The 26,090-nt window shown below is 42.3% G+C and overlaps 1 protein-coding gene across 4 annotated transcripts in view; it reads right to left on the bottom strand.

Moving 5' to 3' along the window:
- The window catches only part of KCNQ2 (potassium voltage-gated channel subfamily Q member 2), an 80,813-nt gene extending 55,544 nt beyond the window's left edge, over nt 1-25,269 (bottom strand). For 3 of the 4 annotated variants that reach the window (XM_075176690.1, XM_075176691.1, XM_075176693.1), the window contains exon 1: nt 24,766-25,269. In XM_075176690.1, the coding sequence (XP_075032791.1) occupies nt 24,766-25,064 (299 nt within the window). In that variant the 5' untranslated portion in view covers nt 25,065-25,269. The remainder of the gene's footprint in view (nt 1-24,765) is intronic. The other variant, XM_075176692.1, reaches the window with a different exon arrangement.
- Nucleotides 25,270-26,090: the final 821 nt, after the last annotated feature.

Here is a 26,090-nt window from a genome sequence, read left to right as displayed (position 1 = left end):
TATCCGCTGCCTCCGTGCACTACAGGCTTCAACCTGCAACTCGTCTGTGTTTCATCATCGTGACTGTTTGGCTGAATCCTATCCGCTGCCTCCGTGCACTACAGTCTTCAACCTGCAACTCGTCTGTGTTTCATCATCGTGACTGCTAGCTGATTCCTATCCGCTGCCTCCGTGCACTACAGTCTTCAACCTGCAACCCGTCTGTGTTTCATCGTGACTGTTTGGCTGATTCCTATCCGCTGCCCCTGTGCGCTTCAGTCTTCAGCTCTTGTCTACTCTCCCGTGTTTCCTTGAGTCTGCTGCCACTATTGCTACCCGCTACTCTCCGTGACCAACTGTTCCAGTTCAACTCTGCTCCGGTGTCCCATCGTTACTGCACCTGCTGGTTGCTATTGGCTACCTCCGTGTTCCCGCAGAGACCCGCTGCTGTTACATCTCAGCGCTACTCATCCATCTACTGCTGATCCGCTCTCCACGCCTTCCTGTGTTCCCTGCTGGTCTACCTACCTGTGCTCTGCACCTGCTAGACCACCGCTTCACCCATCCAGGGACTTTGGATCCTGCCGGCCTCCTGCCCTTCAGGTATCTCTGCACTCCTGTCTGACTGCTTCTCCTGAACCACGGTATGCATACTTCCCATTGACTGTGCTGTGTATTGCATACCTTGCTGGACTGTGTTGGTTCTCCTCTGGAGTGTACTATCTGCTGACTCTATTGCCATCATTGACTGTGTTATCTCATGCTGGATTACTTCAAGAGACTTTCTATATTGGCAGTGTTGTTCAGTCATTTATACATTTATATTGTGCATATTACTGTGGATCAAAGTCAAGGTGCCCGTGTATATATTGTGTTGCAGTCTCTCCCCGTGCACCTCCTCACATATATATTCAGTGGTACAACTTGCTAGTGGCAGACCACTGACTCCTGTTTACAGTTTCATCCGTTCCAGTATCCTCTCACATAGCAGTGGTACAACTTGCTAACGCAGACCACTGACTCCCCGGATACCTCCACTTGGATTCCATTCCTTCACTCAGACAGCGGTACAACTTGCTATCCGCAGACCGCTGACTCTCATCACCTCCTCGTTTCTGTTGGACATTCCTCCTCACTATAGCAGTGGTACAACTTGCTACCGCAGACCAGTGCCGTAACTAGACATTTTGGTGCCCTGGGCGAGACAGGGCACCGGTGCCCCCCATCTAAGTGGGAATGGCATTTGACAAGTGGGTGTGGCCAACCTAATGTGGGTGTGTCCAGCACTTTTCTGAAAGAATTTGTATATATATATATACACAGTGGTGGGATTCCAATAAATTAACAACCGGTTCTCTGCCCTAATGACTATTTAAAGCATGCTAAAAATATATAGTGATAGGTATTATGCAGTGGTATTGTGTGTGTAAATTTTTTTACAAAATTGTCTTGTATATGAGAGCTTATGAATTTATATGTAAATTGTCACCACTTCTTCAAGTAATTTTGAAAACCTAATCAATGGGAATTGAACATCAAGAAAAGTATTTTACTGCAACAACATTATACATGGAAATAAATATTAAATACTAAGGCTAATAATTAACCAAGTATTATGGTAGCTAAAGAACATTTTAATGGTGTTATCACACACAATGGCTAATCTGCAGAACAGAGGCAGCCCACTGTGGCTCTCATGCTATTATGGAACTACAAATCCCAGCATGTATTATTATTCTATATTTGCAAATCAGTTCAACAGCAAGAGAGACACTATGTCTACTTCTGTCATGAATAATTAGCATCACATTAAATCTTTTTTTGAAAGCAGAGTACAGGTAAACCTCTTCCCCTTGGTGTGTGGTAGAGAAAGGCATTTTTACACCAGGGAAGCTGGATTCACACACTGTAAATACTCCTACATGTGAGGACCTGCAGACACGGGAGGGGACAAACGGCAGACCTGGAGGAGAGTGCAGACACAACGCAGCGGTGCACGGCAGCGGAGCCTTTCATTCAAGATGTGCCTTTGACTTCCGCAGTGGAACGCATGTGCGTTCCACAGACAGGAAGTTCGGCATTTGCGTTCCAAATACCTAACTTCCTGTATGTGGAACGCACGTGCGTTCCACTGCGGAAGTCAAAGGCACATCTTGAATGAAAGGCTCCGCTGCCGTGCACCGCTGCGTCGTGTCTGCACTCTCCTCCAGGTCTGCCGTTCTTATCACTGGCAACAGAGCTAGGTAGCGGGCGGCTGCTGCGCCCTCTTTGGGCTTGCGCCCTGGGCGACGGCACCGCCCGCACCACCCTAGTTACGGCTCTGCCGCAGACCACTGACTACCTTCACGTGTCCTTTGTCCATACAGTTCCTCGTGTATTACTACTTCCATATTGCCAGTGCTGCTAGTCATAGACTTTCCTGAGCATCTCATCATCTGCTATTTCCTGTTCCGTGATCACCCTGCTACCAGAGTACCATATTACCACCTATACTGCTCTGGTAAGCCTATCACCTGGTGATCCCTGGGTAAAGACTCCTAGTGCCCGTGACACAAACAACTCTCCTTCACACCCTCTTAGATCTACCTCTGAGCTGTATCTTGCCTCGCCTCTAATAACCACCTCTCACTTCCACATGGAAGACTTCCCTCTTGCCTCTGCACATGTATTGCTTTGGCTACCATGCCTGATCAGACTCTTCCACAGCCTTCAAATCTTTAAATGCTTTCTGAAAACCCATCTATTTATTAGAGCTTATCCTACTCCCACCTAAACTACACGCACTAATGCAACTTCATAACTGCTCCAACCTCCACTCTAAGCCAAACTCGCTTCTCATCCCATTAGATCAGGGGTCGGCAACCCCCGGCATGCGTGCCGGGGGTGGCACATAGCCCCCTGAGTCCTGGCACGCAGTTTACTGTCTAAATGACAGCCTTCCCTAGACACTGAACTGCAAGTGCAACAGTTCAGCACTTCTCCGGCTGTCATTGATTAAAAATGACAGCCGAAGAGCTGAACTTGGAAGAGGTAAGTATAAAATTATATCATTTTTTATTCATTTATTAGTGTCCTAAAAAAAAAATTTGATGCAATTCTGAGGCCATAAGAGTCATTGGGGGCATTACTGTGGCATAAAAGATATTGGGGACATTACTGTGGCATAAAATGTATTGGGGGCAATTGTGGCATACTATGTGTTTCTGGGGGCAACTGTGGCATATTATGTGTTTCTAGGGGCAACTGTGGCATATTATGTGTTTCTAGGGGCAACTGTGGCATATTATGTGTTTCTGGGGGCAACTGTGGCATATTATGTGTTTCTGGGGGCAACTGTGGCATACTATGTGTTTCTGGGGCAATTGTGGCATAGTATGTGTTTCTGGGGACAACTGTGGCATATTATGTGTTTCTGGGGGCAACTGTGGCATATTATGTGTTTCTAGGGGCAACTGTGGCATATTATGTGTTTCTAGGGGCAACTGTGGCATATTATGTGTTTCTGGGGGCAACTGTGGCATATTATGTGTTTCTGGGGGCAACTGTGGCATACTATGTGTTTCTGGGGCAATTGTGGCATAGTATGTGTTTCTGGGGACAACTGTGGCATATTATGTGTTTCTGGGGGCAACTGTGGCATATTATGTGTTTCTGGGGGCAACTGTGGCATACTATGTGTTTCTGGGGGCAACTGTGGCATACTATGTGTTTCTGGGGGCAACTGTGGCATACTATGTATTTATGGGGGCAACTGTGAAATACTATGTATTTCTGGGGGCAACTGTGGCATACTATGTATTTCTGGGGGCAACTGTGGCATACTATGTGTTTCTGCGGGCAACTGTGGCAAGGTATGAATTGGGGGCACAACTATGTGGCATAAGATGAATTGGGGGCACAATTATGAGGTATGATGTGAACTGGGGCACTACTACGCGGCATAACATTTTTTTTTGCTGGTTCCTTACTGTTAATATGATATTAGCCTCATAAAATGAGAAATAATTATATATATATAGCCGCAGAGAGAGGAGGGGGCGGCTACAAATTGCCTGGGCCTGCTTGGTGGCCCGAGTCCCCTCTGGAGACCTAATTTTGAAAAAGAAAAAATATTTTAACAGTACTTTTTTTTAAAAAAATGTATTGAGTGCAGGGGGATCGGTAGTGGCTAAATCCCCTTCAGCTCAGGTACCTTCAAACGCCAGGTCATGTGACTGCAGTGGTCACATGGTACTCGGCGGGCTGCTGGATATCTTCCCATGCTGTGCAGTGGAGAATAAGGTAAGAAGAAGGTGTGCTGGAGAGGGGGCATTTGTGACGAAAGGTGATGGAGAGGGGCATGTGTCACTAAAGGTGCTGGGCAGAGGGGGGGCAAGTGTGATTAAAGCATGTGGGCAGAGGGGACATATGTGAGCAAAGCTGCTGAGCAAGGGGGCATGTGTGAGTAATGCATTTTTCTGTAAGAGGGTGGCCTAGTGCTTTTCACCTGCTAGACATGCCCCCAATGATGTATTCCCACACCCCCAATTGTACGACCACTTCGGCGGCACAACATTTTTTTAACCAAGCTTAACTATAAGGGAGGACCCATGGAGTTGCTGTACTGGGGCCATGAATTTCTCTAGGCAGCTCTGTATGTATGTATGTATGTATGTATGTATGTATGTATGTGTATATATATATATATATATATATATATATATACATATATATACACACACACACACACAACTGGCACACCTGGGCTTGACTAGATTTTAGCCGACACTCCGATAGAAAAGGGTTGCCAACCCCTGCATTAGATTATACATACTTCCTAATTTTGATATATGGAGCTACGGGAGATGCCGGAGAGGGGACGTGGCGGGAGGGCGGAAGGGGGCATGGCACAGTCAATCATGTCATTTTGGCTCCCATCCTGCCAACTTCACTAAGAAGTGGGCAGGGAGTAGGCAGGAAGCAGGAGAATTGCCTACTCTTTCGGGAGACTGGGAGACATACCCAGATTTCTGGAGTCTCCCGGACATTCCGGGAGAGTTGGCAAGTATGAGATTATAAGCTCTCTCATGTATTCATTTATAGTGTGTACCTTGTATGTCCCCATTTTATGTATTATGTGTTTTCTCCACAGCCCGCCACTGTGGCAATAATTAATCACTGACAATAATAATAATAATAATAATAATAATGATTATGACAACAGAGAGAATTACAAAGCATCAACTCACCAATATGGCAAGAAAATGTAAGGTAGTCCTTTAAAGAACATGACAACTCATATAAATGTTATCATATACTCCCTTTCTTCATCGCCTATTTATCCTGCTCTCCGTGGCAGAGAGAAGCTCATAGAATTAGTATTTCTACACTGGGTCCAGAAGGCAGTTGTGGGCATATCTGCAATATGTAGTTTACAATGTGGAGTGTATTCCTCTGCAATATGTGGTTTGCAATTGGTTTGTCATTTTCTGCAATCTGCCGTTTGCATTGAGTGTCGATATTTCACTGCAATTTGTGGTTTGCAATTTTTACATATGTCTCTTCAATTTAAGGCCTGCAATAAATATTTAGCAATGGACAATATATGTCTGGTGATGACTTGGCAATGATTATTATTTGCTGTGTAAGATAACGGCAGAAAAAAGCTCAGGAGATTTTGGGATAGAACCTCAGGTTCCATATCCTCAATTAAATTGACTGCACCTGGAATTTCCTGGTTTGCAAGTTTAGGACCAATAAAAGACTTGGTAAATCAACATGTGCAAAAAGTAGTTTCCACGTCACAAAAGTAGTGGCACCTTGTCCTAACACAGACATGAAGCCACAAACCTTTCAATTCCCCTTCAAACACAGATTTAAGAACATACATTTATTATCATTTATTTATATTGTGTCAACATATTCCACCATGCTTTGCAGCTAGGAACATACACAGCAGGAAAACGAGACTGGCTAACAAGAGGCCTACTCACAAGCTTAAAATCTATATACCATGTACCAAATAAATACACTGCTCACTCAACGCTTACATTCAGACATTATTATATTCCTGTTCCTATGCCTCCTATGTGACAGACAAGGATCTAACATCTACAGGACTCCATCAGAACTTCCCCTAATCTGTCCTCTTTCAAACGAACATTAAAAACCCACATTTTCCTTAAAGCCTTCCAGTCTCATGCCTAAACTCCCACCGGTCGGCTACCTCTCTTTCTCATCCCTTCTTCCCTTCTCCCCCTTCCTCCCGTCTCTCCGTCTCATCCATGTGTCTGTCTGTCTTCCCCTCCCTTTAGATTGTTCTTTGAGCAGGGCTCTCCTACCTTCTGTTTCCATCACTTTTAACTGCGCTCTCCAGCTACCAGCTCACCTCCTCTCAGTCCCTCTGCCCTCTGTCTCCTCTCGCTTCTCTCCCCTCCCCTCAGTGACTCTCAACCTGTCATCCGTGCCCACCCTCTTGGGCCATAGTTACCTGCCTGTACTCACTTTTCTCCTCCCTCCCTCTCTTTCATGCTGTGCCTGAGCCCCCAGAGTTATGGTGCTTACTGTTACTTGTACTGTGCTGTTTCACCTTGTACTGTGCCATTGTTTGTCCTTGTACGGCGCTACGGATACTTTGTGGCGCCCTATAAATAAAAATTAATAATAATAATAATAATAATAATAATACAGGACATGCTTGATTCTGGTAACTGCAAAGAAGAGAAAGTTTGATGGACAGACTCAGCTTCCAAGTATACAGAAAATACAGAGATGTGGGGGGAGGGGGTTAATTATCCCTGTTCCCAGGAGGGATCTCAAATTTAGTGATGAGTGCTATATTCAGTTAATTACTTCAGTTCAGCAGTTTCTTGTGGTCTTTCCACATTCAGTGCCTCAGCTTAATACACCAGTGTTGGTCCCCTGAGTAACACGTCCTTTCTATAAGTCTTGGTCCTGTTTTCATGATACAGAGAAAATTATAGGGCAGATCGTGTTTATAAACTGGTTAGACATTTCCTGGGAATATCAAAAAGAAAAAAAACAACTCCTTATCCAGAGCTCAGATAATTGGATAATGAAAAGGGAAATTAAACTGCGGTTTTAGAAAACACATTTTGTAAAGCTGTTTTCTATGAACAAGCAGCTCCAGCCACAAAAACAGAGTCTGACAACTGAACTGTACAGAGATGCTCTTGATGATTATAACAGGGAATGATTTGGCCCAGACTTGTAGAGAGCCCAGGACTTCCTCAATAAGACTAGAGATAAAGAAAAGCATGGGTGAGGGTAGTTGTTTGTAAAGAACTTGGAGAGAAGAACTCGCTGTGCAATATTTATTTATCCCTTGGATTGGAAAGTTGCTGCTGCTTTACATAGCAATCACTTTAGTGCCTCCGTTTAGGCCATTTTCCAAACCAAGACTACAAAATGGTTAGTCTTTCTCTGTTTGCTGTTAAAAAAGCACTGCCTTCCTAACATGGTAACCTGCTCCAGAAGAGTGAAAGAGAGCATGATGAGCATATTTATTGAAGTATAAACACTTTCTGCACTGATCCACAGCCTTTCAGAATATATGAAATTCTTAAATCTGCACTACCACCTAAATTTTACTAACCAGTTGCTCCCCCTAGCCAGAAACCCAGAGTCTGCTCCGTACAGCAATTTTCCCTGGGTGAGCAGGAGGACAAACCAGAAGCCACAAGAGACTGCGGCCTCGGGTTGGTCCTGAAATAGATATGGTCCAATTACACTATTTCTACTTTCCAGCTAAATTACACCCTAGCAGACTTTTAGTATATTTTAGAGATGAGCAGTACCGATTCAGAGAAATACAACTGATCCGAGAATTGGGACTCTGAGTGAAAAATTGGACCTGAAAAAGAGGCAAAACTTCATTTCCGGGAATCCAAAACGCACAAGATCAAACGTAATCTATATACACTATATGGACCAAAGTATTTGGCCACACCTGTTAATTGTTAAATCGAGGTGTTTCAATCAGACCCATTGCCAGGGGTATATAAAATCAAGCTCCTAGCCATGCAGTCTCCATTTGCAAACATTTGTAATACAAAATGAGTCATTCTGAAGAGCTCAGTGACCTTCTCGCCCAACATCAGTGCCTGACCTCATAAATGTTATACAGAATGAATGGGCACAAATTCCCACAGAAACACTCCAACATCTTGTGGAAAGCCTTCCAAGAAAAGTGGAAGCTGTTATAGCTGCAAAAGGGGAACCAACTTCATATTAAAGTATATGTGTTGAATTCAATGTCGTTACAGTGCCTGTTGGTGTAGTGGTCAAGCATCTCAATACTTTTGTCCGTATAGTGAATATAGCCCTCTCTTGTGTTTTTGTCTGCCATTTTGCAACAGACAACATGTAGGGAGGATGTCATCTGCAGTGTTCTGCTGTCAAAATTGCATTTAAACTAGACGACAGCAATAGACAGGGTACAAGGGACAGAGGAAAGAATAGAATAGCTGTTATTGATTATAATTTATTTTAATGCAGTTTAGTTCTCCAGAGACCAGTGAGGTAGAATACTTTGCAGATCAATATTTTCATATATATTACTACATGAGTTACATATTATACTGAACTAACTAGTATTTAGTGGAGAAAAAGTGCGCTATTAGCAGCAGAACCGAAAATACTATTTATTTAAAATTTTAAGCGTTTAGAAGTGAAAGTAACATTGTGTGGGGCAGTGACATCTGTATTAAGTGGGAAAAAAGTGAATTTGTGTGAGGGTCAGCAGCAGAACCCCTCCAAAAAAACTACTATATTCTTTTTTTTCAATACTTGTGAAGTTGTTAAGGGTCATTTAGTGACATCTATATTAACTGGGAAAAAAGGGTGCTTGTCTGTGAGGGTTTTTTCTGGGCATTTTTGACATTCAGCAACCGCATGTAGAACATTGCACCAGGTTCGAAAAAAATGATAAAACAAAAACTGAAGTGTAGGGTACAAGAGATGAAAATGTTGAACACACACACTAAATCTGGAACATTAGACAGCATGACTCATGGAAAGTGAAGAGGCAGTAAGAAGCAGAGTTCAAGTAGATACCTAATTGTAAAGTGTTACAGAATTGGCTGGCGCTATATAAATAAATGTTGATGATGATAGATGAAGGTGGCCTGCACCCATACTAAAAACGTCAAAGACTACGCACACAATAAATTTGTAACATAATAGGGCATCCATCATAGACAGACATGCTAACATAAACAACCACTTATAAGTAAAACAAGGAATTGAATGCTCTGCTCTTGGCTCCTGATAAATGCTCTGCCCATCGCAAAGTGCATAGTACTAGTCCTTTTAGTATGCGTGCAGGCCACCTTCGGCTATTTACATTTATAAATGTCTAACTTTGCTTATTCAAACCACCGTCCTTCTAATGACCACTGCCTGATACGGTAGATCTGGATAACTTATGTGCTGTAATGCTGCCCTTCAAGCAAGAGGACTCTGATATATCTGCCAGTTACCATGTATATCTACACCCAGTTACCATGTATATCTACATACTAATCTCCAGTTTGAGATTAAAATGTTACTCTCGATTTGTCCTTTTGACTAAGGTCAAGTGAAGTATCTGACCTAGTTCGGTCGATTCGGGATGCCCTGAATGGCCGAGTGTCCTTGGTCTGATGCTGAAAGGCCGGTGGTGTTTGGAGCTCGAGGTGCCTGTGCCTCTGGGGAGGGGGGGGGGGGCAGGACCTGTAGGTGACCTGAAAAAATGCAGTGGAGGTGGGACTGGAACCCTCAACTCTGGGGTACAGGGGACTGCCTGGGACTTGTGGCGGAGACGGTTTCGAAGACCCATGTATATAAATATGGAATGTATAAATAACATAAAATTTTATATTAGTGAAGTATAATAAATATGTAAATCAGACAGTTCATATAGGCCAATAGTTGGCCTTCCCACACAAGTAACAGTATATAACTAACATTGATGTAAATTTGGTTGCCAAAAACATCTGCATTGACAAGGCAATGCAATTGAAAGTCCACACTCTGAGAAATTTAATTAATTGAATTGGAGAAAGCAAATGCAATGATAGCAAAGTTACAAAATTCTTACACAGCTCGTTGAAGACTTTGGGCAAAATTGGTGAGGTAAAAATTAGGACAGCTGTAAACAGATCTTTAAAAATAGACTGGAAATGAATGTTAATGTTGTAAATAGAAATATGGGAGCAAAAACAGCTCAAAATCAGATAATTTTACCTATTTTTCACAACGTTTAAATAAATCCAGATCCAAAACCAAAAAGACGTTTTAGAACCAAAACCACATCCAAAACCAAAACACGGTAGTCAGCGCACTTCTCTACTATATTTACATTCTATTTTTTTTTTTTTTAAATGAGTCAACTGACAAGCATCAGTACCTGCAAATTCTGTGATTGTTTCAGCGACCATGTTGGGGAGTTGTGATTTATTAAGGTGTTTAGAAATATAGAATTTCATTTATATTTTGAAGATTTTACACTGTTGTTGGGTGTTAATGACATCTCTCAGCTGATAGTAGCTCCACCCTAGCAGTGAACAGGTTAACATCTAGGGTTCATTTTCTGTCTGCCAAGGAAAGAGGAAAAGTCATCAAGTCAGCAGAAATAGGACTGGATCCGGCTAACTCCTGTTGATGGTGGATCCAGTTTCATCTGTTAAAAGCTTTAAGTAAATGAAATGCAGTTTGATTGCAGCTGATTTAGCAATTGTGTTATGTGTAACACTCTTGTTTCTATTGCTCAATTAACTCTAATTTTCCAACATAATCGTGTCTTGTGTATGCTTTTTCTTTCTTTACCCATATGGGCAGGACTTTAAGCAATGTAGTGAGTTTATGTATAGATGCTGTGGAGCATATTCAATTAGCTTTCCGGTTCGTGCACGTTACCGCGAATCCTGCGCACTATTGTCGTTAATACGGTACCGCATTAACGTAGATTTTCGTACGCAACCCTATGGGCTGCGAACGAAAATCAACGTTATTGCGGTACCGTGTATTGACTATGCGGCCCGTTCCAGCGCGATCCCGCGAACCGGAAAGCTAATTGAATATGCCCCTGTGTGTAGATGGACCAGAGCAGGTGTTTGTAAGCTGCTCCTTAGAAAATAACGTATAGCTGCTTGGCATGCCCCATCACCTACACACAGTGGGGAAAGCCATTTTGTTGGTTGAACCAATATGCCTAAGAATGCAGCCAATCAACTCACCGGCATAAGCCAATTTGTTCAGCGCACAGATTGGTTGCCTCCACAGTGTGTAAAAATTCCTTCTGTTATAAACATATTCCTTAAACCAGTCACCATGAAATAATCTTTTCTCCTAATGCGACTACAGAAATAGACCAGACTGGCACATTCATAAACTTCAACTGGCCCCACCCTTCCCAAAATTAATGGTGTTACTTATACCCTTCTTTATCAACTATAGTTACCACTGGACTTATAACCCATATAGGAAGGTTGGAAATTGTTTCCCAGAGAGTGCTGTAAACCTACCTTCAACGTACAATTTAATTGCCATCCCAAAAAGGCCTTTCCTTCTTCACTTAAAAAGAAACTTGTGATATGGGAGATGCAACTCAACCAGCTTATCACTGACAATTATCCATGACCTTCCATCCTTGTCATCCATGAAATCTTGCCATCATAGTATTCTCTTTAGATATGAAGCATATATTAACATTGTGCATTTTGACAGAGCTGGAAACCAATGCGCTTGAGAGACAGGCAACCCCACCTGGGCACACATAGAGCCGACAAAGAAATCCATCATTGAAATCAGACCAGGGATGGGTGGCTTTCGGCCTACAGTGCCCATGAGGTTCAATTAGTCAACAGCTTCCTGAGCCGCATGGATGTTGTTCTTGGAACAGAATGTGTTTGTTTTTTTTTCAGTTCTAATCTATTTTAAAAAAGAAGCTTTTTTTTTTACTGACCATAGGAGTGACCTGGACATCTACTGTACCTTTTCTACAGGCCTTAGAGATCACTCCTGTATGTTATGATAACTCCTCCAGATCAGTCTCATGCTTCATTGTACCATAAAATTAGCAATGTGCTGCACAGTTATAGAAGCTGTTTGGGGCAGCTAGATGGACCCCTGCTCGTTAAAAAGAGTGTCATATGTTTATCATCAGTGCACAGTGTCGGACTGGGGCATGAAGGGCCCACCGGGGGACTGCAACGCTAGGGGCCCACCAGAGGGGGTGTGGCCAGCCATCATAGAGGCGAGACCAGACACTAGAGGGGGAGTGGTCAACCCACGAAGGACAGCTAGCACCATAGTGTAGTATATAAAGAATGTAGTGTGCTCATCCTTCTCTTAAAATGACAGGCTGACTGCGCACTTAGTTACTAACCTGCTCATGCTCCTCCGGGCGGTTGGATATCCGGAACTCCTACTCTCATCTGCCCTGCTCAAAGGGAAAAACACACTACCGCGCAGGTTCAGAGAGCCCAGAAGCGGCTCTCTGCACCTGTGTGGCAGTGTGTTTAACAGGAGTGTTTGGCAAAAACGGGGGGGGGGGGGGGGGAGGAATTGTGCTCTACCCCTACTATTGCAAGAGCAGCATTAACACAGGTTATCCCTCTCTACGAACTAATAATATACTGAAAGTTAAGCGCTCATTGACTTATGCATTATTCCAAGTGTAATGCTAATAATAAAATTTGTATTCTTTTATCTTGAATACAATTCATATTTTTCTATTTCTTGTATTAGGCTGTGAGCAAGAGGCTCGGTTCAATTAGTGGGATAACATTTAATGTTAGTTTTATCACAATTTATTGAATCCTGGTTAAAATACATAAAAATACATTAATATAGACAAATAAAATACTCCAATTAAACCACAGTATTTATATTATGAGGCATTGATTTCTATATACATACATACATATGATATGGCATTAATTGAACATACATAAAAAATCAGACAACCCTAGGTATATAGACCTGGACTAGTCTAGCTACTGGGAGGCAAATGGCAGTGGGTATAAATGCTGCATTGATCCAGATATAACACAGTCACTGATATCTCAATAAAATAATGTTCATAGCATACAAGTCCAGTAGATGGGAATTGGTATTTCTTTAAGTCTCTGCTAGTGCAATATAAATAATCAGATCACTGTCCACATATATCACATGGTTATTGCTGCGATGCTTTCAAATTTAGCTTTGTTTACTTGCAGTTTCGATGTATATAGAGATGGTGGCCGGGTACCCAGTGTGCTGAAATCAGAGGATGTTTCTCGTGGTCTGTGCTTGTTACTGTTGGAGAGGAAGGTGCCTGCGTTCCACTGTGGAACGCATCTGTCCCTTCCTGTTCTCGCGTATGTCCAAAAGATGAATTGTATGCAAGTCGGGAGTCAGCTGTTTTCTTAGCTCCTCCCTAACAATGGAGGGGGCGTGGCTATAATGTGGTGGGGCCTACCGGTGGATAGTCCTGCTGCCCTGCAGGCCAGTCCGAGCCTGTCAGTGCACAATACTGATCTAAGTTTCTTGTTGGATTGAGTGGCTCTGCACAGGAGAGCATGTCACCCACAACTTCAGCGTAATGGTGGCAGAAATGGGAAAATTATTTTATAATATAAATTTTTCACCTTTTTGAAATGTCTGTAAGAGTTAAATATCCATCCACATAAACAAATAAATGGCTAATTCACAGTGATGAAGAGACCCAAAACATTACGAGAATTGATTTAAGAAACCTTCCCTACTAAAATGGTAGGATATGATGGTTATCCTTAACATTGTTGGCAGTATAACATAACAAAATATGTTTCAATATGTTTTTTGTAATGTGACAAATGACAGAGACTTACAGCAAGTATAACAAGTGAGGCAATAGGATTCCACTGGGTGGCGTGATCTGCCTCTACAAAGTCTGCTCTCTGCTGGGTCCTTCTAGTTGCTGATCGTCGTCGATATCGCCCACCCACCCGACTTTAGTTTAAACTTATGCTGTCTACCAAATGTTTTTTCCTTATGCAGGGGAGGCGCAGTTGGTAGGAGAGCTGTGCAGTCAGCGACTAATCGAGGGTGCTACCCTGATTGGCCGCTCATCACTGCCCCTTTTCAAAGTACCATGACTCTTGATCCTTTCTGCGCGGAGGATCCCTTGTTGTGCTTTGCGTGGCATGGCAATGTCGAGTCCAGAAAGGGAGCAGTCACGTGACGCCATATTAGCACCGGCCAATAGTAAAGATGCGATTCTTGGTTTAGTGGTTGAGAGATTGTCTCCCACGATTTTTGGTTTAAATATTGGTGGTTTAGCTGACTGCTATGCTCTCACCGCCACAAAGAGGTTTAATAACTTAAAATAAACTGCAAACTTTCATTTTCCAAAAATATGAATGTCCGTGTCTTATTTCAGGTTTGCATGGTTAACACACATATGGTACGCTGGTATAGTGCAAGAAAGTAAAGACTTCACACTATTATTTTATGGTTGGCGACAAATCTCGGTTGTACAACACTGATCTAATTGCAATAATACAGATCAAAGAGATATATAGAGGAGGTCCAGTGTCAGTCAGAAAAATGCATAAGTGCATCTTTTAATCGATTGCGACTGTCCTGGGAGAAATAAAATCCATATACTGGCCTACAGCATATGTCCTAAAGTGCTTGGCTTTTAGCATGAAATACTGTATATCAGCCTCTAAACTATGTCTGGAGCCAATCAGTGAATCGGAGAATTGTGTTATACTGCAGGAAATTTACAACAAACAAACCTTCTATATACAGCTAGAACCTACCTCTCCTGACAGCTAACCCTATATCTCATTTCTGGTGTTGGTAACATGTTTTCACATTCTGGAGCTTGTTAGCACCAATCACTGGTAACATTGCCACTGCTTGTTACCACCAACCGAAGGTAACATCTGTGTCTCACCTCTAATAATTACTAAATATGTCACATTTAAACCCCAAAATATGCTTGCTCACTAAAAGGAGAGTCATGGAACTGCGAGTTTGACACTGTATTATTCATGGCAAGGCAGTTCATTTGCCGCGGCTGAGTAAGAAAGTCCTGTTATCCTTCCTGTAATCTAGTTTTAAAGCAAATGGTAAAATCAATGCAGGACAATTTAGGAATGTCTGTATTTTAACCAAAGACACATTTCTGTTCCTAGTTTTACATAATGGGTCAAGTAGAAGCAGATTTATGTGACAAAGGCCAAAGGGGAAAAGTCATTTTATGCCACAAAATCAGTATGTGTACAGTATTTTCTTACATCATGGAATCAAAATGGGTGTATTCAGGAATTCTTATTAATGAGCAACACAAAATGCTCTGTATTCTCAAAAAACACCTGACTTTTTTTTTAATAAAAAAAAACAAAAAAAAACGACAATCTTTTTTTTACATAAGTATTTACCATTTTTGCTAAGATCAGGGTAGAGATATCAGACGATTTGAAAGAACTGTTATCTCCCAGAGCGTGTCTAAGAAAAAAAACAGAGAGACAGAATATTGCACAACTGCGAATCTGTCTAGAGCAGATTGTGGAGAATGGTGTGTGTTAGGGAAGCCGCAAAAAGGTTTATGGCAGCTCTAGGTCATACTTACCAACCTTCTGTTCTTCAAATCCGGGAGCCTGCTGAGGAGGTGGGCGTAATGGGGGGCGGGGCTCCAAAATGCGCGTCATTTTGGACCCGCCCCATAACGTGATGACGCAAAACACGTCATTTGACAGCGATACGCCAAACATATGCGATTCACCGGGAATCGCGGCGTTTGGGATTTAATTCTGCCCACTTCACTAGGAAGTGGGCTGAATTATCCAGATGCGGGAGATTGCCACACTCGCCCGGGAGACTCTTGCAAAATGCGGGAGTCTCCCGGACATTCCGGGAGAGTTGGCAAGTATGCTCTAGGTTAATAGACCCACGGCATGAGAGAAACCATTCTTAGCTGGGCACTTCAAAAAAATGTGTTTATAGCAGTGACAGAGAAAAGAGTGGCAAAAGAAAACCCATTATTGAAGTAAATGCACATAAAATCCTACCTAGAGTTTGCCAGGAAACATGGGAGATGCTCACACCACGAGGAGGAAGACTATTTGGTTTTGTAATACCAAGAGCACACTTTGTGGCTTCAAAGCTAGGGAATATGTTTGGGGCATCGTCCCAAGACCAATGCCCCTACATGGCGCAAGAAAGATCATGCTATGGGGACGACTTTCTGCTTCAGAGACTGGAAGACTTGTCTAGAGGACAAAATGGATGGAGTAAGATATAGACCATTGATTGCTAACCTGTGACACTCCAGGTGTTGTGAAACTACAAGCCCCAGCATGCTTTAACAGCTATCAGCTAGTTATCTACTGGCAAAGCATGCTGGGGCTTGTAGTTTCACAACACCTGGAGTGTCACAGGTTAGCCATCACTGATATAGACAAATCTTGGAGTGAAACCTGCTGTAGTCTGCAGACCCAGGACTCAAGAGAACATGTATATTGCATCGAGACAATGACCAATAACCCAAACAGAAGCCACAATGGAGTGCGGAAGCTGGTAGAGACTCAGCTGTGACAGGGTTGTCTACCAAGTAATAAAATGGATGAATACTTATTAATTATAACCTGTTTTTGTATTTGTAATAAATGTTGTGCAACGGTTATAAAATATACATCTAAAGCATTAGCAAATCACTTCCCTTCTTTTTTTCATGCCCTCGTACTGTAAGCCAGCATATGATAATTATATACAGAGTGTACTCCAGAATGTCTTTGCTTGGCAGCGAATGTAGACATTTTTTTTACCAGATGCATATAAGATAATACAGATATGTTTAATGCAATATTTGTTCTCAATAAAAATACTGTTGAAATATTCTCACTCTAATAAAGATGATATCATGATATAAGAACTCATCAGCCATAATGATCAGGTTGAAACATAAGCAATATTATGAAGCAATGCTGACTGGCTCCAGGTCCCTCAGTGTCCAGATACGTGGGCCTGACCAGGATTTATGGTTCAGAAAGGCTGACCCACACATATACTTAACCTGCTGACTTCAGGATCTTGTCGACAAATGTACAGGGCAATAAATCACTAGATAAAACCTGCGTATACATATATGCAATAACTGGCAAAACAGGAAAATATCAAGTTATCTGAGGTAGCTTCAGTCATTGCAAAATAGTTATAGCTCTATTAGTCTAACTGAAATAATGTACAAAGTACGAATGTACAAATATTTTTTTTTATTTGGTTTAATTAATTCATTTGTCTAGACAAACTGTTTAGAGATTTGTTCTGGTCAAGCAGGAAATTCAAGATAAAGAACATCATTTTACCATAATCCAGTTAAATCCAGTTTTATTCATACTGTCTGGTTAATTAACCATTTCCTATTTTAATGATCAGTAGACAACTAGTCTCCTCACTACAGAATTCCAGATCATGTTATCTGCCTCTAACACTGCCATGTGCAGACCTGCACTACAACACTCAGGAGACCACAGCCTGTGACAGGTTAGTGGAGGCTGACTGATCTTCACTTAAGAGGTCATAAATGCTAATGATACAAGAGTGGTGTGAATAATATCCTTAATGTTGTCACTCTGACATCAGTCACCAAATATCTGTCACAATAGTGTTCATTTTAGGGCATACATCATCCATACCAGAGAATGTAAGACACAACAATATATTACCTACGGCTACCTCCATTTTATCTTCAGCCATCAATACATCCAGCATTACATCTGCAACATCCCCTATACCATGCACAGGCAGTCTGTCACAGACAGACAGAATCCTGACACAAAACACAGGTAAGTATAGTACAACATAATGTAACAACAAGCCAGGAGTCAAAAACGACTATTCATGTATTTTAAGGAATAATGTACCCCTAATTTTCAAAGGATATTACAAATTGTCCGGTAATTTATAATCTCTACAAAAGCATTCAACCTGCGACAACTGCTTGTAACATCCATATATCACAGACTAGTGCTAACAACCACATATATAATATTCTAGACTAACATTTCCATATTCTGGCCCCTGGGACAAAAGTCCACGTTTTCCAGTTCTCTTCCCATAATCACAGATGAAATACTGGTGTGGTTTAGGTATGTACTTAGGGACACTGTTGTGGGATTGATGGGCATTGAAACTACTTTGAGAGTATGGAGATTTTTCAGTGTGAAATTCCTACCCCTCTTTTTCCTGTCTCGCTGGCTATTATGTATCAAAGAATACAATGGGCTAGATTTACTAAGCTGCGGATTTGAAAAAGTGGGGATGTTGCCTATAGCAACCAATCAGATTCTAGCTGTCATTTTGTAGAATGTACTAAATAAATGAAAGCTAGAATCTGATTGTTGCTATAGGCAAGATCTCCACTTTTTCAAACCCGCAGCTTAGTAAATCTATTATTATTATTATTATTATTAATATTTATTTATAAGGAGCCACAAGGCATCCGCAGCGCCGTACAGAGACAAACAAAATTACAATACAATGGGAGACAGCACAGTACAGTAAACACAGCAACTCAGTAAGCTCAATGCACAGCTAGAGAGGGCGGGGAAGGGGGAGGGAGGATCCGCAAACGACGGGGCCCAAGAAGGAGGGCGCAGAAGACAGGGAGACCCCCAGGGGGGAGGAGGAAGCGAGAGTGGACGTGGGGTGGAGGACCCTCGAGGAGGAGGGCTAAGTAGCTGGAGAGCAGAGTTAGAAGTGGTGGAAACAGGAGGAGAGATGGCCCTGCTCAGAGGAGCGTACGATCTAAGGGGAGGGGTGGACAGACAGAGAGATGCAGGGGAGAGAGGGAGAGTAGTGGGACAGAGGCAGAAGATAAGGTAGGAAGTTAAGTGGGAGACAGAAAGGCTTTAAGAAAAAGGTGGGTTTTTAGGGCCCGTTTGAAACTGGACAGATTAGGGGAAGTTCTGATGGAGGGAGGGAGCTTGTTCCAGTGGAGGGGGGCAGCGCTGGCGAAGTCTTGGATACGTGCGTGGGAGGAGGTTATAAGGGGGGAAGAGAGGCGACGGTCAGAGACAGAACGGAGAGGGCGGGATGGAGCATGAATAGATAGGAGGGTGGAGATGTAGGGCGCAGTGGAGTTGGCGAGGGCCTTGTAGGTGAGTGTGAGGAGCTTAAAGAGGATTCTGAAGGGGAATGGGAGCCAGTGAAGGGCTAGGTAGAGGGGGGAGACAAAAGAGGAGCGGCGAGAGAGGAAAATAAGCCTAGCTGCAGCGTTAAGGACGGATCGAAGGGGATCGAGATGAGAGTGGGGGAGGCCAGTGAGGAGGAGGTTGCAGTAGTCCAGGCGGGAGATGATCAGAGAGTGGATAAGGCATTTGGTGGCATCTTGGGAGAGGAAGGGCCGGATGCGAGCGATGTTGCGGAGCTGGAAGCGGCAGGATTTAGCAAGAGAGAGGATGTGGGGGCCAAAGGAGAGAGAGGAGTCGAGGATGACACCAAGGCAGCGAAGTTGGGGGACAGGGGAGATAGAGGTGTTGTCGACAGTGATGGAGAGGTCAGAAGGGGATGGGGTATGAGAGGGAGGAAAAACTATGAGCTCAGTTTTGGCAAGGTTAAGTTTGAGGAATCGAGAGGACATCCAGGAGGAGATGGCAGAGAGGCAGGCGGACACCCTAGAGTGGAGGGAGGGAGAGAGATCAGGAGAGGAGAGGTATAGTTGAGTGTCGTCAGCGTAAAGGTGGTAGCTGAAGCCGAAGGAGCAGATGAGTTCACCCAGGGAGGAGGTGTATAGAGAGAAGAGTAAGGGTCCCAGAACAGAGCCCTGAGGGACCCCGACTGGAAGGGTGGATGGGGGGGAGAGAGACCCAGAGGTGGTGACAGAGAAGGAACGGTGAGTAACGTAAGAGGTGAACCAGGACAGGACTGGGCCGGAGAGGCCGAAAGACTGGAGGGTGTGAAGGAGGAGGGGGTGGTCAATGGTGTCAAAGGCTGCAGCGAGGTCAAGGAGGATGAGAAGGGAGAAGTGGCCCCTGGCTTTTGCAGAGAGGAGGTCATTGGTGACTTTAGCCAGGGCAGTTTCAGTGGAGTGGAGGGGGCGGAAACCAGACTGGAGAGGATCAAGGAGGGAGTATTCAGAAAGGTAGGAGGTGAGACGGCTGCAGACGAGCCCAATGTATCTAGCCCAATGTATCTTCGCTCTGAGCAGTATCCTGCTTAAACTGATTTGTAGTTATCTCAAAAATGTTTTGCCAATACACATGTATCATATCTCATGCACAGATTCAGCACTGTGTGAGCTGTCCAACTACTGACTCCCAGCAATAAAACAGAGCCTCTGTGAATTTATTTCATTGAGTGGGAGGTGTTTTCAACACTTTTACATCAGTACAACATATTGTATTAAGCATGATTGTGCGTGTATAAATATGTAAATTACAAAGGTGTGCATGTGTGTAACTATATTTAGCAAGCGAAAAAGCACTGTTTATACCAATCTTATAACAACCGTTGTTGTCACTTGAAATATGTTGTGCAGCTTCCCAGGTGCATTAAAGAGCTTCAATATGTTCTACCCTTCATTACATTACCAATATAAACCAAATAATAAGTATGAATGTACACTAAGACGCATTGGACAATCACACATTTATTTCTATTACTTATTGTTTTTGATTATAGTAATTTACTTATTGGTCCTAATTTGGTTGTAAATAACACACAATGGAATTTGTCTGGACACAAGACACCTCATCATGTTTTCAAGTTCACAACCAGCTCTAGATCTTTACAAAAACATGTTTGGTTACATTATTTTATTGTATATGAAATACAGTATACGAGTTTTTAGCTGTCTGCTGAGAGTGGATGGTAAAGCTACCTACACATGTTGTGATTTGGGCAGCCAATTTGGTCATTGTAAGCAGACATTAAGTAGCTGCATAAGGGTTTATCACATTGGTTAGCATTGGGGCCATGAGTTGGATCCCAAGCAGGTGACCTCTCTCTGTGCAGTTTGTATGTTCTCCCCATGTTTGCGTGGCTTTCCTTCTACACTCGACATAATGTTAGGTTAATGGGCTGCTGAACCATAATGTGTGTGCTTGTGTGGCAGAGGATGTAGACTGTGTGCTCCAATAAGGCAGGGACAGATGTGAATGCTTAAAACATTCTCTGTAAAACACTGCATAACAGAAAGCAAGAAATTCAGGTTGGTTGATGACTGGATCTGACAGCTGTGATGTCATTGGCTGACAATACAGAGTAAATAAACCATAGTTTCTAATCACGTTACTCAAGTTGAGACCATAAGAACTGGACCCTTCTAATTAGGACACCCATGCAGCCAGCAGTGCATGTGGTATATCCAAAGTCTGTGTAGATATTAAAGGTCCATGTCCAGAGGTCAAGTCACACTGGGGAGGGTGTGTGCATCTGCACAGCATGTATTAAGATAGTGTCCAGTGGTTATGTCATGCTGTGGAGACTAGTGTCCTATGTCTTTATAGAGACCCTAATCCTCTTGGATGTTAACTCTCATAAGTCTTGTCCTCTTTGTAATGTTTCCTTTGTTGTATTTGTTTATTCTTACATAGCTGCTTTCCCTATTGTCTCTTGTATTGATTTTTACAAATTGTATTATTTCTCATCACTTATCTCTATTTTGTTCTGTTTAATGTTTGTTGAACGTGCAGCACTGCAGATTCTATGATGCCATATAAATAAAATAAGTTGAGAGAGCATAGTGTTCCAAAGTCCCCTTTATACACAATTATATATTTATATAGATAGTGATAAACAATGCATATTTAAGTGTTCTTGTCTTTTACACAGTAGAGGCCAACACTTCTTGGCCTTGACCAATATTTAAGATATCAAATCACTAGAAGCAAGTGAAAACACTGAGGCATTAATAGATACAGATGTAGGAATTGTATCCTCTGCATATTTCATTAGTAATGGTGTTGATCCAAGCTGCTTTCTGTCCTGTATTTACAAATCCACAAAATGCTGTCAGTTCGGTAACAAACCTGTTTTGCCCAAACTGACAGCATTTGGAGGATCACAGAGGCATGAAGCACAGTGATTTCCCCAGTTCCTAGTGTCAGCTGAAAACTGTTACATCCCACAAATAGAGGGCCTGCATTATGAACCTAAGACAGGTTCTTTTGTGTCTTATTCCATGATCATCTTTAACATTTATGGAGATTCTGTTTCTTCAGTAATTTGCTACATGATCTCATGTCCTTAGATGAAATAATGTGCAGACTCATTAATGTAGACTTCAGACAAACTAAATAAATGTATTTATACCGCTTGTATGGGGAGGAGCAGCGTACTTTCTCATCACCACTGAATTATTGTTCTCTTTAAGCAACAGTTTCCATAAAGAATGACCACATCCATAAAAACTGCACAAAATCACAAATACCTTGATCTTTTTAACACTGGCTGACTATCTGCAATGCACAGTATTGACCATTGTGTGAATTTTAGGAGTAATGTGATGTTTGACTACTCAGAAACCCCCCACGTGAAGCAGACAATCATTGAGGTAGGGAGTACTCCCAGGGAGATCAATTTCCCATTTCAAGTGTATGAATGAGCCAAATGTGCAAAGAATGTTTTGTAACAATCTGGCTGATAGATGGGGAATGGCTGCGTCTCTGCACTGATCTCTCTAGCACAGACCATTTTCTCACATTTCCTGAAATGCCTGGAAGCGCTCAGCTTTCAGATGCTCTGGGCACATGGAAGAGACTAAGCTGTGATGTTCCAACATGCTTTGAATTGAAGGTTTTGCTTTTGTGTCTAGAAATGGTGGGAGGGGCTGAATACACAGACAATATGCATTCTACCCTGTCTACTGCTTGAAAATGTAAAAACATGAGCTGGCGGCTGAGCACAGTTGGAACCGATCACGGATTTGGTATTAGACACTACATATGACAACAAAACAACTCTGCTAAGGGGCTGTACCATTATTGTAGAAACGGCATCACATGAGGCAAGATGTGGGACATTTACAGACAAGACACTATATATAGAGGATACTATAGGTATTGGCCGCTGCAGTGTGGTTTTGGCTGAAGAGTGATGTTATTCAGCAAAGCCTTCCATTGAAATGACCAGGACACTATCCTGGGGTGTGGTTGTCAAGAGGCAGCTAATCATATGGATGATTGATAGGCACTGTGCTGCATTATACTTACTATATACAGCAGTACACTATGAGGAGATCCATACACTACAATAAATGACATATAGTATTTACAGTCTTATACACTATTGCAGAAACTCTTTGGGGTCTTCATGATCTCCACCTAATAGAGAATGACAATTTTGTGCGGACAAGGCAGCACAATGTAAATATATAAACTGACAGGGCAGCACACACAGGGTTACGCCATACATCAAATATTGATACATTGGTGGACTGTACTATTAATCCACTCTCTTGCTCTAATATAGAGGCAGACACAAAGGAGCCACTATCAGACATCTGTGTGTAGGTGGATGTTTGACTTCAACCAAAGCTGTTACATGAGTCACCAGCATGTTAAAACAGTAAAGGTTCTCAAATTATTATACAAGTCGATAACATATCCCTAATGGACCTCTAAGCCATGAATGTTAAAAACATAAAGCCCCCCCACCACTCCAACATAAACATGCTGTGGAAGTGATCCTTCTTGTACTTAGTCCTGAAATCTATACAGAAATGGCATGTGAACATACAGGACCCTTGGCTTGCACCTAAAATTTGGATTACACATAGTAGAGAAACACCCAGGGCTACTGTATTCCGCTAATCTATGGCACGTTTTATTTGTATAACATAAACACAAAGACCACAGTTTATTTATATGGTACCCCACATCTGTGCCCAAAACACAAATTTCTAGCACTTTTAGTGTCCGTCCTACACTGTTTCATGTAACATACATGTGATCATACATGGAAATAATACCGGCAAATTATATATATATATATATATATATATATATATATATATATATGCACTCATATACATATATATATGCACTCATATACATATATACATACACACACATCACTTGCAAATCAACCTGACATTACCCAGGTCTCTCACAATACTAAACCATGCTTTACGAGCTTATATAGAAGCACAACCTATGAATGACAAGCCTCATGTTGTACCCAACTTGTGCAGCATACTCTTTGCATTTCCACAATGGCATGACATATGAAGTGCAGGTTTGGGTATCTCTGTGCTGTTCCCCAATTTAGATGTCAGCTCCATTGTGTTTTTTTTTTTTTGCTGATATAGAATAATTCTGGACCCCATTTGTGTAATCTATCACACATACTTGGCATGTAAATGCACACCTGTGTGTTTTCATTGTATACCCCAAATTGTACTAATGTAGACATTTAAATTGGATACACCATAATAAGAGGTCTTGTTTTGCTACTCAAGATTGTAATAACATAAAAGTATAGCATATTAATGACTTACACCTGGGGCCTCAAGTAAAGATAATATATTTAAAGTGTACCCCAACATGTACTCACAAATAGATATCACATATGAAGGCCTATTAAGGAACCTGAGATTCCTTAATGTACCAAAATATAAACTTGATATATGTCCTTTACTTTAATATACCCCAATTGTTCAGGTCACCCCTCTTTTTAGCAGACATGAACATGCTATATGGAAGTCCAGCCCGATGTGTCCCTGCTGCGCACCCCGTTTATATAGTGACCCCCTGTTTACATTCAACCGTTACCAACCATTGTGTTCTGTAATGCATCCCATTGGCTCTGTGTACCCCAGTTAGTACTTACACGTAGGCATGGTATATAAAGGTCCAGCCCCGGGGTCTCTCCAGCACATTGTACAGGAAATTCTGCAGCTTGCGGTAGAAGGCGTTGCGCTTGGGGGGCTTCCCGGTACCGGCCACTGCAGATCGGGGCTTGCTGAGGATGCTGCTCCGCTTCGTATTCTGATCTGAGCCGTCAATGAGCAGAGCCCCGTCCCTACTACACTCCGGTGCCCCTGGGTCCAGCCCCACAAAGCCCACCTTTAGCTTCTTCTCTCCGGTGGGGCCGGGGTAGACCCCCCCATTGCGGGATTTCTGCACCATGGTGTGTGAGTGTGGGAGTCTCACCGGTGCTCATTGCTGCGTGGGCAGTGAGGGGGACAGGCTGGTGCGATCTCTCCAGGTTGGGGACTCATTGCATTGGATTGTATGGGGGGTATCATCAATGCAGCTGCTCAATGAAAGCTGGACGAAGATGATCACTGAATCTCTGCAATCCGGTCCCAGGCGCCCAGACTCCTCCTACATCGGGAGACCACACCCATTTACCCCCTTTTAACTCTTTGCTCCAACCTATAGCTGCAGGAATTCAGCTGCTGCTGAACCTCTGTTGTAGCAACCTGTCAGTCTTTGTAGGGATACAGAAGAAGACATCTGTCAAACTGACAGGTAAAGATGATGCTGCTGGCAGAGGTTGTTAGCCTTTTAATGCAAGATTCAAAATAGATCTATGAATTGGTTTAGCTCAATCCATTGGTAGGTATTTCACTAATAATAGATTTCCTTTTAACTACGTTTCTACTGCCCACAAATTAAAATATGTTACTGCTAATAAATATAACGATTTAAAAAAACAGGAACAGGAAACGATTGATTAAGCTATGCATAAATATTAATTTGTTTAGTACTCGTTAAGGGCCTCCTTGAGAGATAGGAGTAAATTCAGCTATTTGGCACTTTGGTAAAACCATGTAGTGCAGCTGGGAGGGGGTTTTAAAATGTGCTGGCAAATTTATAGTTGGTAGAAGGAGGTATCCTAGCTGAAATCTAAGAGCATATTTATTATTAACCCTATTTTGAACACAATTCATTTCAATCCTTATTACAAAGATAAGAACTGAAATATTGTGACTATTAATTAAAAATCTTCACTAGGAACAGCAGTCATGAGAAACTTCTGTTTCTGCGAAGACCTGTCTCCCATTGTGCATATTTATTAATGGATGTGTTTTGTAAACAATTGCCTTGGAATTCTTATCGCAAAGGTAAGGATTGAAATATTGTGAGTATTTATTAAAAAACTTCAACAGGAACAGCAGTCACAAAAAACTGCTGTTCCTGCAAAGTTGT

This window comes from Mixophyes fleayi, chromosome 6 (genome assembly GCF_038048845.1).
Source record: "Mixophyes fleayi isolate aMixFle1 chromosome 6, aMixFle1.hap1, whole genome shotgun sequence".
NCBI classification, from domain to species: domain Eukaryota; kingdom Metazoa; phylum Chordata; class Amphibia; order Anura; family Limnodynastidae; genus Mixophyes; species Mixophyes fleayi.
The sequence above is the reverse complement of the archived record's forward strand: the minus strand, read 5'-3'. Positions and strand labels throughout refer to the sequence as shown.